General features: G+C 30.4%; 1 protein-coding gene and 1 long non-coding RNA gene across 2 annotated transcripts; one reads left to right on the forward strand and one right to left on the reverse strand.

Annotated features, from left to right (window-relative positions):
• Nucleotides 1–10,386: 10,386 nt before the first annotated feature.
• On the forward strand, nt 10,387–11,094 carry LOC141704898 (uncharacterized). Its single transcript, XR_012568117.1, has 2 exons — nt 10,387–10,640; nt 10,769–11,094. It is a non-coding gene; the product is annotated as an uncharacterized LOC141704898 (long non-coding RNA).
• Nucleotides 11,095–12,942: 1,848 nt separating this feature from the next.
• Nucleotides 12,943–13,812, reverse strand: LOC141704899 (uncharacterized). Its single transcript, XM_074508050.1, has one exon. The coding sequence runs from the start codon at nt 13,810–13,812 to the stop codon at nt 12,943–12,945; it is 870 nt and encodes a 289-aa protein (XP_074364151.1).
• Between the last annotated feature and the right edge of the window lie 684 nt (nt 13,813–14,496).

Below are 14,496 nucleotides of genomic sequence, written 5' to 3' on the forward strand. Positions count from 1 at the left end.
CTAGACTTAACAGCGATTAAATCTTTGATATATATAACAGCGGTTGAATCTTCATATACTTTGCAAGCAGCAAGCCATTGAATCGGCGGCCAGAGACTTAAATTTAGGTCTCAAGCTCGACTCAACCCTATTTTCTATTTTGTTCCAATATGGTCGACTTCACATTGTTTTCTTTGTTTAATGTTTTAATAAATTATATATACTAGCTTAAAACCCCACGGATTACCTAGATTTTTTTAATATTACAATTTTTTTAAAAAAAATTAAATTAAATTTTAATTTTGTTCATTTAAAATTTTAAGAGATATGACTTTATGATAATTATATTAGTAGGCATATATTCATAACATTTTATAACATTTAAAAGTATTTAAAATGATAGGGGGAAAATATTGTTATAACGAACATATTATTTATTGAGGGTAAAAATATAATATCTCCATGACCTTAAGAATATTATTTTAACATGGTGATTACTTATTCGATTAACTATAACTCTATAAAAGATATTTAAAATTAGGGTAAAACAAAACCCAAAATTCTAAAAAGTTTGCCATCTTTAGACAATTTTAAAATTTTAAATAACTAATCTTCGGTAATTAAAGGAGGAACATTTTTAAAATAAATGATTAATAACGCTTTTCAGAAATTATATATAAAATTTAAAATATGCTGCGTCAATCAGTTTAACAACTTGTACAACTAACTGGTGTTTTAAATCCTGAATTTGTGTTTTGATTAATTTAAAAATAGTGAAGGTTCAGTTGAGGGTGCGGGGCCAGTTTGCGGAAGAACAGAGAAGAGATACTGAGTTTTTGGGCATAGTTGCAAGGGATTCGGAGGATCTCTCATCTGAGCGCAAAGCAGTAGTGTCATACAGAGTTGACAGATCCTGGTTTAGCAGAACCATGGGAGTGAAAGAGGCTTTGAGCTGGATTGAGCAAATGAAGTGGCCGAGTGTTATTTTGCAGTCGGATTTTCTGAGTGTGGTCAGGCAATCAGAAGCAATGCTCCGATGAGTCTCGCTATGGCATAATTATTTGGAATGCCGAATATTATGCGTCGTCTAAACAATGTGGAATTGTTATTTGTGAAACGGTCTGCAAATATGGTGGCCCATCAGATTGCTAGAGAATCATATTTATTATCAGGTCGTAGACTGAATAGGTGGTCTGTGCCTATCAGTGTTAAAGAATGTATTGAGAAGGATTGTTAAGTTAATAAAATCTCCAGCATTACGTCAAAAAAAAAAAAATTATTTTTCAACGATCCACCATATGGATGTCATAGATATATATACTAGTAATCTAACCAAAATTTTGTATCAAAAATTTTATTTGATTTGTCATTTTAAACGGTCAAGCATCAGTTTGACTAGTACAACTATCTACTGTTTAAATCCTGAATTGGTGTTGTGATAATTTTAAAAATATTTTTCAAACGATCCAACTAGAGGGATGTAAATAATATATATATATATATATATATTAGTGATATACCCAAAATTTCATATCAAAATAATTTTAACTTGGTTTGTCATTTTAAACAGTTAAACATGAGTTTGACTAATACAGCTAATTAGTGTTTAGTCCTGAATTGTTGTTTCGATAATTTTAAATATATTTTTCAACGATCCAACCGTATGGATTGTAAATAGATTATATATATATATATATTAGTGATATACCCAAAATTTCATATAAAATTATTTTATTGTGTTTGCCATTTCACAGTCAAGTATGAGTTTGACTAGTATAGCTAACTAGTGTTTCATCTAGAATTGTGTTTTCGATTATTTAAAAAATATTTTGAACGATCGAGCCGTATGGATGTAAATAGATATATATATTAGTGATATACCCAAAATTTCATATCAAAATAATTTTATTTGGTTTGCGATATTAACAGTCAAACATGAGTTTGACTAGTATAGCTAACTAGTGTTTAATCCTGAGTTGATGTTTCGATTATTTTAAAAATATTTTTGAAACGTTCCAACCGTATGGATGTCAATAGATATATATATTAGTTATATAATCAAAATTTAATATCAAAATAATTTTAGTTGGTTTGTCATTTTAACAGTCAAACATGAGTTTGTCTAGTACAACTAACTAGTGTTTAATCCTGAATTAGTGTTTCGATTATTTTAAAAATATTTTTGAACGATCCAACCATATGGATGTAAATAGATATATATTAGTTATATACCCAAAATTTCATATCAAAATAATTTTATTTGGTTTTCCCATTTTAACAGTCAAACATGAGTTTGACTAATATAACTAACTAGTGTTTAATCTTGAGTTGATGTTTCGATTATTTTAAAAATATTTTTGCATGATCCAACTGTATGAATGTCAATAGATATATATTAGTGATATAACCAAAATTTAATATCAAAATAATTTTAGTTAGTTTGCCATTTTAACAGTCAAGCATTAGTTTAACTAGTACACCTAACTAGTGTTTAATTCTAATTGGTGTTTCGATTATTTTAAAAATATTTTTGAACGATACAACTATATGGATTTCAATTGATATATATTAGTGATATTACAAAAATTAAATGTCAAAATAATTTTATCTAATTTGCCAATTACTAGTGAAGCATGAGTTGGACTAGTACTGTTAACTAGTGTTTGTTCCTAAATTGGTGTTACAATTATTTTAAAAATATTTTGAACGATCCAACCATATGGATGATTATATATATATATATATATATTAGTGATATAATCAATGTTTCATATTAAATTATTTTTTCAAAATATTTAATTTTTTACTGAAATTCCTGAAATGTCACCCAAAACAAATAAATGCTGACATTAATATGGTTGGATCATGAAATAATATTTCTTAAAAATTGAAATTATAAAAAATCATATGCTAATTTACGACAGAACCCGTCATAAATTATTATTTGCAAAAAATTGAGAAAAGTCAAATTTACCGCCAAAATTTTAGGGAAAAAGTTAAATTTCCATCTTGATTAACTTACGAAGAATTTTAATTTCCGTCGTAAATTGGATGTTCAATATTTTCCCCGCCAAAAATTTGGGAAAAAAGTTAAATTTCCCTCTTTGATAACTTACCACGATCCGATTTTTTCCATCGCACATATTTTGTTGTAAATTTTAATTAATTTTTTTTTTTTCAATTTCAAGTTCAAATTTTAATAAAAATAATTAACTTACGACGAAATGTTTAAATCGTCGCAACTTCAAATAATTTTCATTTTTGTTTAATCGTGCCGTGAAAATTTCTATTAATAAAATACTAAACTTACGACGGTTTTGTGTTTCGTCATAAATAACTACGACGTTTTACTTTTTTTTCGTCATAAGTTGGGAGCGCACTTTATTCCGTCGTAAGCTGGCCATCGTAATTGGCCTATTTTGTTGTAGTGTATCAAATAAAGCTATATCTTATAACCAAGGGTAAATCTAGTACAGTTAGCTTTCATCAGATCCTTAGACAAGAAATGCATTATGATTTGGGAACAAGTTCATCACTAAAAGATTGCAATTAAATCTATAATGACCAAATGCGCACCAAAAGTGAGGACTGGACTTAGTAGCTACTGGTGTCACGAGTTGTAGTTATCCATCCAAATAGAGAACCAATAAAGCATAGCCAATAAGACATGGTAAAACAGTTACCTCAGTTCTAAGAACAAAAAAGAAATAACTTGAGATAACTATTTTCCTATTGTTAGAACTATTTTCCATACAGGGAATATTTTTTGATACCATTGTTACCATCATATTATAAACCTGAGAAATTGGTATGAAAACTAAGTGAAGATAAAATTAACGACCAGAAAAAACATTATAAAAAATAAAAAAATAAAAAGATGCTAAACTAAAGTAACCAACAATTTCAAGCTAAAACTGACAAAAAAAAATAATAATTCCAGGCTAAAGAACTTATTCAGGACTCATAAGCATTGAAACCAGATCAGTTTTACATTTCCAACATATATGCTTGAAACTTAAAATCAGATTAAGCTTAGCATAAATAGATTTTCTTCTTTTCCTATTTTAATAAGAATTATATGTACAGACAACTGTAGTTAATATACTACTTACCAACACAGTGAGACTAGCACGAATAAGGAGCAATGCAGCAATCTTATTTACATATGGAAAATTATATAATATGGAAAATTATATAATAAGATTCTATGTCCATAACAATCTATCAAATTCACTTTAGTTGCACAATAGTTGCTAGATAAAGTTTGTGCAACATAATTGTGTAATGTGTAATATAAACATTATAAAGATATTAGTTACAACTTTATACAAAATGAAGTGTCTAGGTGGCCCATATTATGCTTTAACATAGATTTGAATTAGTGTATATAGGCTTCTTTATATGCTCTAATATTATTTTTATTTCCAAGAATTAGAGGTATGTTAAGTTTATAAACAAGTCACATGAATACAATTCAGCAAAATATCAGCTGTACCTTCTCCTCAGGCTGACCCGTCTTCTGAGATAGCTCTTTATTGTGAATGCCATCAGCCTGTTAATTATTAATATATATTACACTTACTTTACTCCATATAATTAAACTAAAATGGTAGAGCTTGTATAAACATATTTTATTTAATTCCTTAACATAGATTTGAATTAGTGTATATAGGCTTCTTTACATGCTCTAATATTATTTTTGTTTCCAAGAATCAGAGGTATGTTAAGTTTATAAACAAGTCACATGAATACAATTCAGCAAAATATCAGCTCTACCTTCTCCTCAGGCTGACCCGTCTTCTGACTCTTTATTGTGAATGTCATCAGCCTGTTAATTATTAATATATATTACACTTACTTTACTCCATATAATTAGACTAAAATGGTACAGCTTTATAAACATATTTTATTTAATTCGTTAACATAGATTTGAATTAGTGTATATAGGCTTCTTTATATGCTCTAATATTATTTTTGTTTCCAAGAATCAGAGGTATGTTAAGTTTATAAACAAGTCACATGAATACAATTCAACAAAATATCAGCTCTACCTTCTCCTCAGGGTGACCCGTCTTCTGAGATAGCTCTTTATTGTGAATGTCATCAGCCTGTTAATTATTAATATATATTACAGTTACTTTACTCCATATAATTAAACTAAAATGGTACAGCTTGTATAAACATATTTTATTTAATTCTGAGTAGGTAAGACATAGTCAAACCTGACCCCGAGCAGCCCCATGAGGGGATTGTTGGGAAACTCTTGAAACAGGCATTGTGTTTCGATTTCCCTTTATAATGAAAAAAGATAAAGAGATAACGGTAAGGACAAAGCTCATACACTACGGAGTAGATTAAATAAGTTTGAAATTCAATTTTGAAACCTTAAATAAACTCATATGAGTGATAGCTTATGGTTTGCCTCAGATAAAAGTATGGCTGAAGGAAAATAATTATGCTTTCAAAATGAATATAGCTACAAAATTTATAATTGACGGAGACATGGAAGTTTTCTCCTAAACTGTTCTAAACAAAAGAAACTAAGAGAAACTCCAATGTTCAGAGTCGATATATTATGATATTCTAGTCAAAAGCATTAGAGTGTCTCAGATATTGTATTTGTTAAACATATCATGAATTATATAAGAGAAAAAGGTACTGGAAGAGTATATGTTATTTCATTAGATAACAACCTTATATACTACAAGGTTGTGGCTGTTGAGTTACATAACCACCAGGGAAATAAGTGTTTCATTTTCCTGGCTATTAAAAGCAGATTTATATAGGATAGGATAACTACGTCTTTAAAAAACACATTACTTCTAACACTCCCTCCTAATGTGTTGTTCCTGAACTCCCAGCAGATTACGCAACATCTGAAACTTCTCTTTTGGAAGTGTTTTGTGAATATATCAGCAACTTGCTGCTCAGACTTGCAATAGACTAATTTTATCTCATTTTCCTCGATCTTCTCACGAATGAAGTGATGTTTCACAGCAATGTGCCTTGTACGACTATTATAGATAGGATTCTTTGCCATAGATATGGCTGACTTATTGTCACATAGCATCTCTGTTGCATTTCTTTGCCTTTCATCAATATCCTCCAGAATTCTTCTTAACCAAATAGCTTGCGATGTTGCCAGGGCAGCAGCTACGTACGCAGCTTCTGCGGATGACTGTGCAACTGAATCTTGCTTCTTTGATTGCCATGAAAATGCTCCTGAATCAAATGAAAACACAAAGCCTGTTGTGCTCTTCATGTCATCTATGGAACCTGCCCAATCACTGTCATAAAAACTAATTAATTTTAGCTCTTCACCTTTAAAATATTTGATTCCATATGCCACAGTTCCTTTTATGTAACGAAGAACTCGTTTGGCTGCTCCAAGGTGAACCTCGCTAGGATCTTGCATATATCTGGACAACAAACTAGAAGCAAACATAATGTCCGGCCTAGTTGCCGTAAGATACATTAAACTTCCAACAATGCTTCCATACAAAGTCATGTCTACTTTTCTTCCACCGTCATCTTTCATCAATTTTTCATTTGCTCCGAGAGGTGTTGCCATTGCTTTGCAACCATACATATTAAACCTTTTTAACATCATTTCAGCGTATTTCTGCTGACAAATAAACACTCCATCACCTTGTTGGTGGATCTCAATCCCAAGAAAATGGTGTAGCAGTCCCATATCACTCATTTCATACTTCTTCATCATATCACTTTTGAACTGATTTATCATATGCTCATCATTGCTAGTAAAAATCAGATCATCCACATAAATTGCAACGATAAGAATTGACATACCTTGCTTCTTCACATTGAGAGTTGGCTCACTCTTACTTTTGACAAATCCATTTTCCAGGAAGTAGTTGTCGATATAGGTATACCATGGACGAGGTGCCTGCTTTAACCCGTACAACGCCTTTTTCAACTTGTAAATTTTTCCTTCTTGTCCTTTAATGACAAAACCATCTGGCTGATCTACATAGATTTCCTCTTCTAAATCTCCGTTCAAGAAGGCTGATTTCACGTCAAGTTGATATAATTTCCATCCTTTTTGAGCTGCAAGAGCAATGAGGGTTCTGATTGTGTCTTTTCGAGCTACTGGTGCAAATGTTTCAAGGTAATCAACTCCTTTATGTTGTGAATATCCTTTGGCCACTAGACGTGCTTTATTTTTTAACCAAGAACCATCTGACTTGTGCTTTATTCTATAAATCCACTCACTACAAGAAAACAAGGTTAAATACAACTGATTTAAATTCGACCGGGGTTAAATTCGACCGCAGGAGGTCAAATCCCTTAGACAGGGCTAAATTCGACCGGCCTCGGTCGAATTCAAACGGTCGTATTTAAACGGTCGTATTTACAACCAATTTTAACTGAAAACGGTTGAAATTAAAATGGTCGAAACTATACCGGTCGAATTTAACCCCTAAATTCGACCAAATTTTTTTTCGGTCGAATTTAGCCCTAAAAAAAAGTGGAGGGAATTTTCCCGAAAACTAATTTATTTGACACTCCTAAATTCAACCGATTTCAGTCAAATTTTATATTTAAAAATGGCGGGAAATTTACCCATACTTTTTAAATTTTTGAAAAAAGTGAGGGAAATTTTCCGCCCTTTTTGAAACTATATTTCAATGGAATTCGGTTGTATTTAGAATTTGTTAAAATTTATTTTTTTATTAAAAAACTTATTTAAATGTTAGTGAATATTTTGAAATTATGAATATGGGAGAGAATAAATGTTATCCAAATAAAAAAATTTAATTCTTGAAAAAATAATTTGTGCACTAAAAGAATTTTCTAATTTCTTTATTTGATAAAAATAAAATTGATGCTTGATTTAGGACCGAACACTCGTTATATGTACTAGTCAAAATGATGTTTGACTAGTAAAATGGCAATCCAAATAAATTTATTTTGATCTAAAACTTTGGTTATATCACTAATTTATAAATTTATTAAGATCCATATGGTTGGATCATTAAAAAATATTTTTAAATAAATCAAAACGCCAATTCAGGACTAAACACTAGTTAGATGTACGAGTTAAACTGATGCCTAACTGTTAAAATGGCAACCAAATAAAATTATTTTGATCTGAAAATTTGGTTATATCACCATATATATATATATATATATATATATATATATATATATATATCTGTTGACATTCATATGTTTGGATCGATAAAAAATATTTTTAAAAAATTCAAAATACCAATTTAGGATCGAACACTAGTTATATGTACTATTTAAAATGATGTTTGACTGGTAAAATGGCAATCACAATAAATTTATGTTGATCTGAAACTTTGGTTATATTACTAATATATATATTTATTGACATCCATACGGTTGGATCGATGAAAAATATTTTCCAAAAAATCGAAACACCGATTTAGGACCGAATACTAGTTATATGTACTAGTCAAAATGATGTTTGACTGGTAAAATGGCAATCCAAATAAACTTATTTTGATTTAAAAATTTAGGTATATCACTAATTTATAAATCTATTAATATCCATACGGTTGGATCAATGAAAGAATATTTTTAAATAAATCGAAACACCACTTCAGGAATAAACACTAGTTAGTTGTACTAGTCAAACTGATGACTAACTGTTAAAATGGCAACCAAATAAAATTATTTTGATATGAAAATTTGGTCTTATTACTAATATATATATCTATTAACATCCATATGGTTGGATCGATGAAAAATATTTTTAAAAAATTCAAAACACCAATTTAGGACTGAACATTAGTAATCTGTACTAGTCAAACTAATGTTTGACCGGTAAAATGGCAATCCAAATAAATTTATTTTGATCTAAAACTTTGGTTATATCACTAATATATATATATATATATATATATTCATATCAATATGGTTGGATCGATGAAAAATATTTTCAAATGAATCGAAACACCAGTTCAGGACTAAAGACTAGTTAGCTATACAAGTCAAACTGATGTCTAACTCTTAAAATGACAACCAAATAAAATTATTTTGATATTAAAATATTGTTATAAAACTAATATGTATATAAATTAACATCCATACAATTGGATCTTAAAATCATTTTCAAATTTCTTTTATTTGTTTCATATTTTTGAAATTCGAAATTTATGTCAATTTTTATTAAAAAAATGACCTCTCTATAATTATATATTTTATCGGTCTCAGCGATATTAATGTATAGAGGTTTTACTTCTATCATATTAATTTTAAAAAATTATAATGAGAATGCGAGTAAAAAATATTACATCGATAAAAACTATTTTTTAAAAAATTTAAACACCAATCCAGGACTAAACACTCGGTAGTTGGACTATTAAAACTGATGTTTGACTTTTAAATTGATAAATCAAATAAAATTATTTTAATTTAAAACTTTGATTATATCACTAATAGATATCTATTGACATCCATATGGTTGGATCAATATTTTTTTAAAAAAAAATCGAAACACCAAATCTAGACTAAACACTAGATAGTTGGACTATTCAAACTGATGTTTGACTTTTAAATTGGCAAACCAAATAAAATTATTTTGATATGAAATTTTAGTTATATCACTAATTAATATATATATATATATATATATCTTGACATCCATATAGTTGTATCGATGAAAAGTATTTTTAAAAAAATCAAAACACCAATTCCGGACTAAATATTAGTTAGTTGTACTAGTCAAACTGATACTTGACTTTTAAAATGACAAACCAAATATAATTATTTTGATTGGAACCTGAGGTTATATCACTAATAAGAATATCTTTATTTTTTTCAATTTAATTAATATTTTAAATTAGATTTTATTTTTTAAATTTATATTTATTTTGGTTATTAAATCTTATATAAATTATATCACATGTTTATATATTATTATATTTAGTTATTTTATTTTTTCATACTATATTTTGAACTTCTTTTTTAAATTATTTAAAGGTTAGTAAATATATTAAAAAATATGTCAATAGGAGAGAATAAAAATTATTCAAATGTTAAATTTTAGTTCTTGAAAAAAATAATTATGTTGTATGATCAGAATCTTCAAATTTCGTCAATTTGTTGCATTAGTTTAGGGATAATTTATGTTGTGTAACAAAATTATTCTTAGTCGCTACACTAAAGTAGATTATATGGTTGAATATATAATTTAGGATTATAAATTTAATATTTAGGATATAGATATATGATTATAGTTTATAATTCTTTTAAAGTAATACAATCGTACATATATTTATAATTTTGATTATTCTTATATTTTGTATGACATTTACTTAATTAATAGTTAATGGGCCGAAATAATTTTGTGATAGATGAAATTAGAAAATTGTAAAGCCGAGCCCAAGCTTATCAATTAGAAAAAACAGGGGACTAGGGTTTATTTATATATTCGTCATAAACCATACTCAGTGTCAGTGCTTATAAAATTGACAGCGGAAAGACAGAGAAAGGGAGGCGGCGAGAAAGAGAGAGGGCTACTGCCTCGCTACCATTTATCTCTTACCAAAACTCGACCCACAATTATAAACCACTCTTCCCCTGCTTCTTTTAAGGAAAGAAACAGAAAACATGTTCTGAATCGAAGGCCTGTTCCTGGTGTTCTTCAAAATCGAGGCCCTTAATTGATGGTAATTGCATTTTTAAATCGAAGTTCTTTGTTACTTCTGAATCGATGTCGTTATTTCCATTTTCTTCATTTTAATTTGAATTAAGATTTTTTACTTAATTTTAGGTTGTTTGTTCATGTATTGTGCAGTCATGAATCGGTTGCTCGTTGAATAATGAGTGTGTAAGAAATTTTTGTAATTTATTGTTGAGTTTCCATGCTCGCCGGAAAATCTCCACTACCTTTGAGTTATTTCCTTTTCTAGCTTGTTCATGATGTTTTGACTGTATTGCTCCGATTCAATGCTTCATGTGCGGTTTGGTAATAGTTTACATTAAGGTTATTGCCTTCGGTAGAGTTCTCGTGAAATTCATTTTTTTCGTTTAATCGGCGTTCGCTTTTTTTTGGCCGGAATTAGTTAATTGTTGGTTATTTTGTTTGTAAGTTTATATATGAATATTAGATTTTCGAATCAATTTTGAGTGTGATAAGCTGAAAAACCAGCCTGGGGTTTTGGATTGAATTTGGGCTGCCAGAAGGTGGGAAGACTCACCGGATTTTGGAAATTCCAAATTCCGGCATTTTTTTTAAAGCTGGTGTTCTTTAATTTGACCGAATGACATTGAATTTAGAACTGTATCTTTGACCATATATGGTTGAATTTAATTATTGGGTGGGACTTTCAAATATTTTCATAAAATTTAATTATTTCGCCGGTATATTCAAAATTTTAGTCAAAAATAAAAATCGACCGCCCTTGGTCGAATTCTTTCGGTCGTATTTAAACGGTTGTAATTTTCCTGTCGTAATTAAGCGGTCGAATTTAGTTAAATATGACCGGACTTCTAAATCCGACTCTCTTTATTACAACCGATTCAAAATCAGTCGAAATTAACTAAATTCGACCGCGCGCGATCGAATTAAGCTAAATTCGACCGATTTTTTTCGGTCGAATTTAGCCTTTTTCCTTGTAGTGGCTTCACGCCCACAACCTCTTTATTTTTCGGTCTTTCAACGAGTTGCCATGTCTTATTTTTTTCAATCATGTAAAACTCCTCTTCCATTGCCTTCTTCCAAACATCTTCTCTAATTGCATCCTCAAAACTCGTTCGTTCAGTCATGCAAAAATTACACGACTCATAAATATCAGCAAGAGACCACATTTTCAGCGGAGTACTTCCTGAACTTGACGATCTTGCACTATCACTTGAAGGTGATGATGGATCAGTAGGTGAAGATGGATCAGATGGTGATGATGTTGGTGATGACTGATCATTATTTTTGTCTTCATTTAGAGCTTCTGCTTCAAATGTAATAGTTTGATTTTGACATGCTTCTTTCTCCCAATTCCAGCTAGCTCCTTCATCAAACAACACATCTTTACTTATGATTATTGATTTCTTCTTTAAACTATACAACCTATATCCTTTTGATTTTGAGCTGTAACCAAGAAGAATGCATTTTTCACTCGTGTCTTCCAGTTTATGTCTTTTTTCTTTCGGAATATGTGCATAGCAAATACAACCAAATATCTTTAAATGGCTTACTGAAGGCTTTTTTCTGCACCATGCTTCTAATGGAGTCATTTCTTTAACTGCCTTAGTTGGACATCTGTTAATTAAGTACACAGTAGTATGAATTGCTTCAGCCCAGAATGAATTTGGAAACCCTTTCTCCTCTAACATTGATTTGGCCATATTCACTACAGTTTGGTTCTTTCTTTCAGAAACTCCATTTTGTTGAGGTGAGTAACCAACCGTGAGTTGTCTATCAATTCCTTCATCTTCACAAAATTTATCAAATTCTCTAGAGGTATATTCTTTACCCCTATCACTTCTCAAAACTTTTATGTAACAACCACTTTGTTTTTCTACAAATTTCTTGAATTTTTTGAAAATGCTAAAGACCTCAGACTTATATTTCATAAAATAAACCCACGTCATTCTTGAGTAATCATCAATAAATAAAACAAAGTACCTATTTTCAGCAAGTGAAGGAGTCCTCATTGGTCCACACACGTCAGTGTGAACAAGCTCCAGCAGTCCCCCAGCTCTCCACGATCCTCCTCTTGGAAAAGAATTTCTATGGTGCTTTCCCATGGCACACCCTTCACACACTTCATTGTTATCTTCAACTTGAGGCACCCCATACACCATATTTTTCAGTTCCTTCAGCCCTTGAGAATGTATGTGTTCAAGCCTTTTATGCCAAAGCAAGGATTCATCTTTCAGGTGTGCTTTTATGGCCAAATCAGCATCATAATTGAACATTAGCTGAAAACTTCTGCGCCTTTTCATCTGTATTTTTGCAACCAATTTTCTGCCTTAATTTTTGTCATAAATTGTGCAAGTATCATCCTCAAAATAAGCAGCATATCCATTTTCTATGAGCTGACCAACACTAAGTAGATTTTGATCTAAATCAGGGATTAATAAAACATCATTAATGTATCGTATGCCATCTTTTGTTTGAATACATATCGTACTTTTGCCTCTTGCCTGAACCAATATGCCATTTCCCATTTTCACTTCAGCGGTAATACTTTTATCAATCTTTGTAAATATTGTGATGTCTCCGGTCATGTGATTGCTACACCCGCTGTCCAATAACCAAGTAGTTCTACTTTTCTCTTTTGTGACCTGACAATTTGCATAAAAGACTGCATATCCATCTTCTTTTTCTTCAGATACATTCACTTGCTGCTGATTTTTGAACCTGCAATCTTTTTGCAAATGTCCAAATTTCTTACAATGATGACATTGAGGCTTCCCTATGAACCAGCAATCCTTCTCCGTATGGCTACTTCGTTTGCATATTTCACACTTGTTTGTTTCACTTGCATCACCTAAACATCTGTTATAATTACTTTTTCCTCTTCCTCTTTGGCCTCTTCCTCTTCCTCTATTGAACATGCCACCTCTTGATGATACTCCTCCATTATAACTCTGAGACGGTGATTCCTTTTTGTTTAAGTTGAGCTTACATTGCAAAGCACTTTCAATGGATTTTTCGGAGTGTCTCATCAATCTTTGTTCATGGGACTGTAATGATGCCATCAACTCACCAGATTTTAATGTGTTAATATCTTTGGTTTCTTCAATAATGGACACCATAGCATCATATTTATCAGTCAAGCTAATCAGAATTTTTTCAACAACTTTCTTATCGGTAACCACTTCACCGTACAAAGCCATTTGATTGACAATTTCATTTAATTTTGAATAATAATCCTTTAAACTTTCAGACTCATTCATCTTCAAGTTCTCAAAATCTCTCCTGAGGGTTTGTAGCTTAATAGATCTTACCTTGGAATTTCCTTGGAATTCTTCTTGCAAAACTTCTGAAGCTTCTTTGCCGTTACAACCTTCATAATTCTGGGAAACAAGCTCTCTGATATAGCTTGTTGAATAAAGAAGAGGGCTTTTGCATCTTTCTTTTTAGTCTCTTTTAAGGCCTCCTTCTGAGCATTTGTTACATTTGCTGGTTCATCATATCCACTTTTCACTAAATCCCACAAGTCTTGAGATTGGAAAAGTGTTTTCATCTTCAAACTCCAATAATCATAGTTTTCACCATTAAAAATGGGCATTGTAGGTTGTTGAATATTCACACCTCGATTTGTTGCAGCCATTGTTGACTTGTTGTTTCCGCCTACTGCTGTTGTTTACGCCCAGTTTCTAATCGAATCTAGCTTTGATACCAATTTGTTAAATATATCATGAATTATATAAGAGAAAAAGGTACTGGAAGAGTATATGTTATTTCATTAGATAACAACCTTATATACTACAAGGTTGTGGCTGGTGAGTTACATAACCACCAGGGAAAGAAGTGTTTCATTTTCGTGGACATTAAAAGTAGATTTATATATAGGATAA

Source organism: Apium graveolens, unplaced genomic scaffold (assembly GCF_009905375.1).
Source record: "Apium graveolens cultivar Ventura unplaced genomic scaffold, ASM990537v1 ctg8395, whole genome shotgun sequence".
NCBI lineage: Eukaryota > Viridiplantae > Streptophyta > Magnoliopsida > Apiales > Apiaceae > Apium > Apium graveolens.

Bases quoted from the DNA above. Each gene is read 5' to 3' on its own strand.
- LOC141704899 (XM_074508050.1), bottom strand. From the start codon at position 13,812: ATGGCTTTGTACGGTGAAGTGGTTACCGATAAGAAAGTTGTTGAAAAA.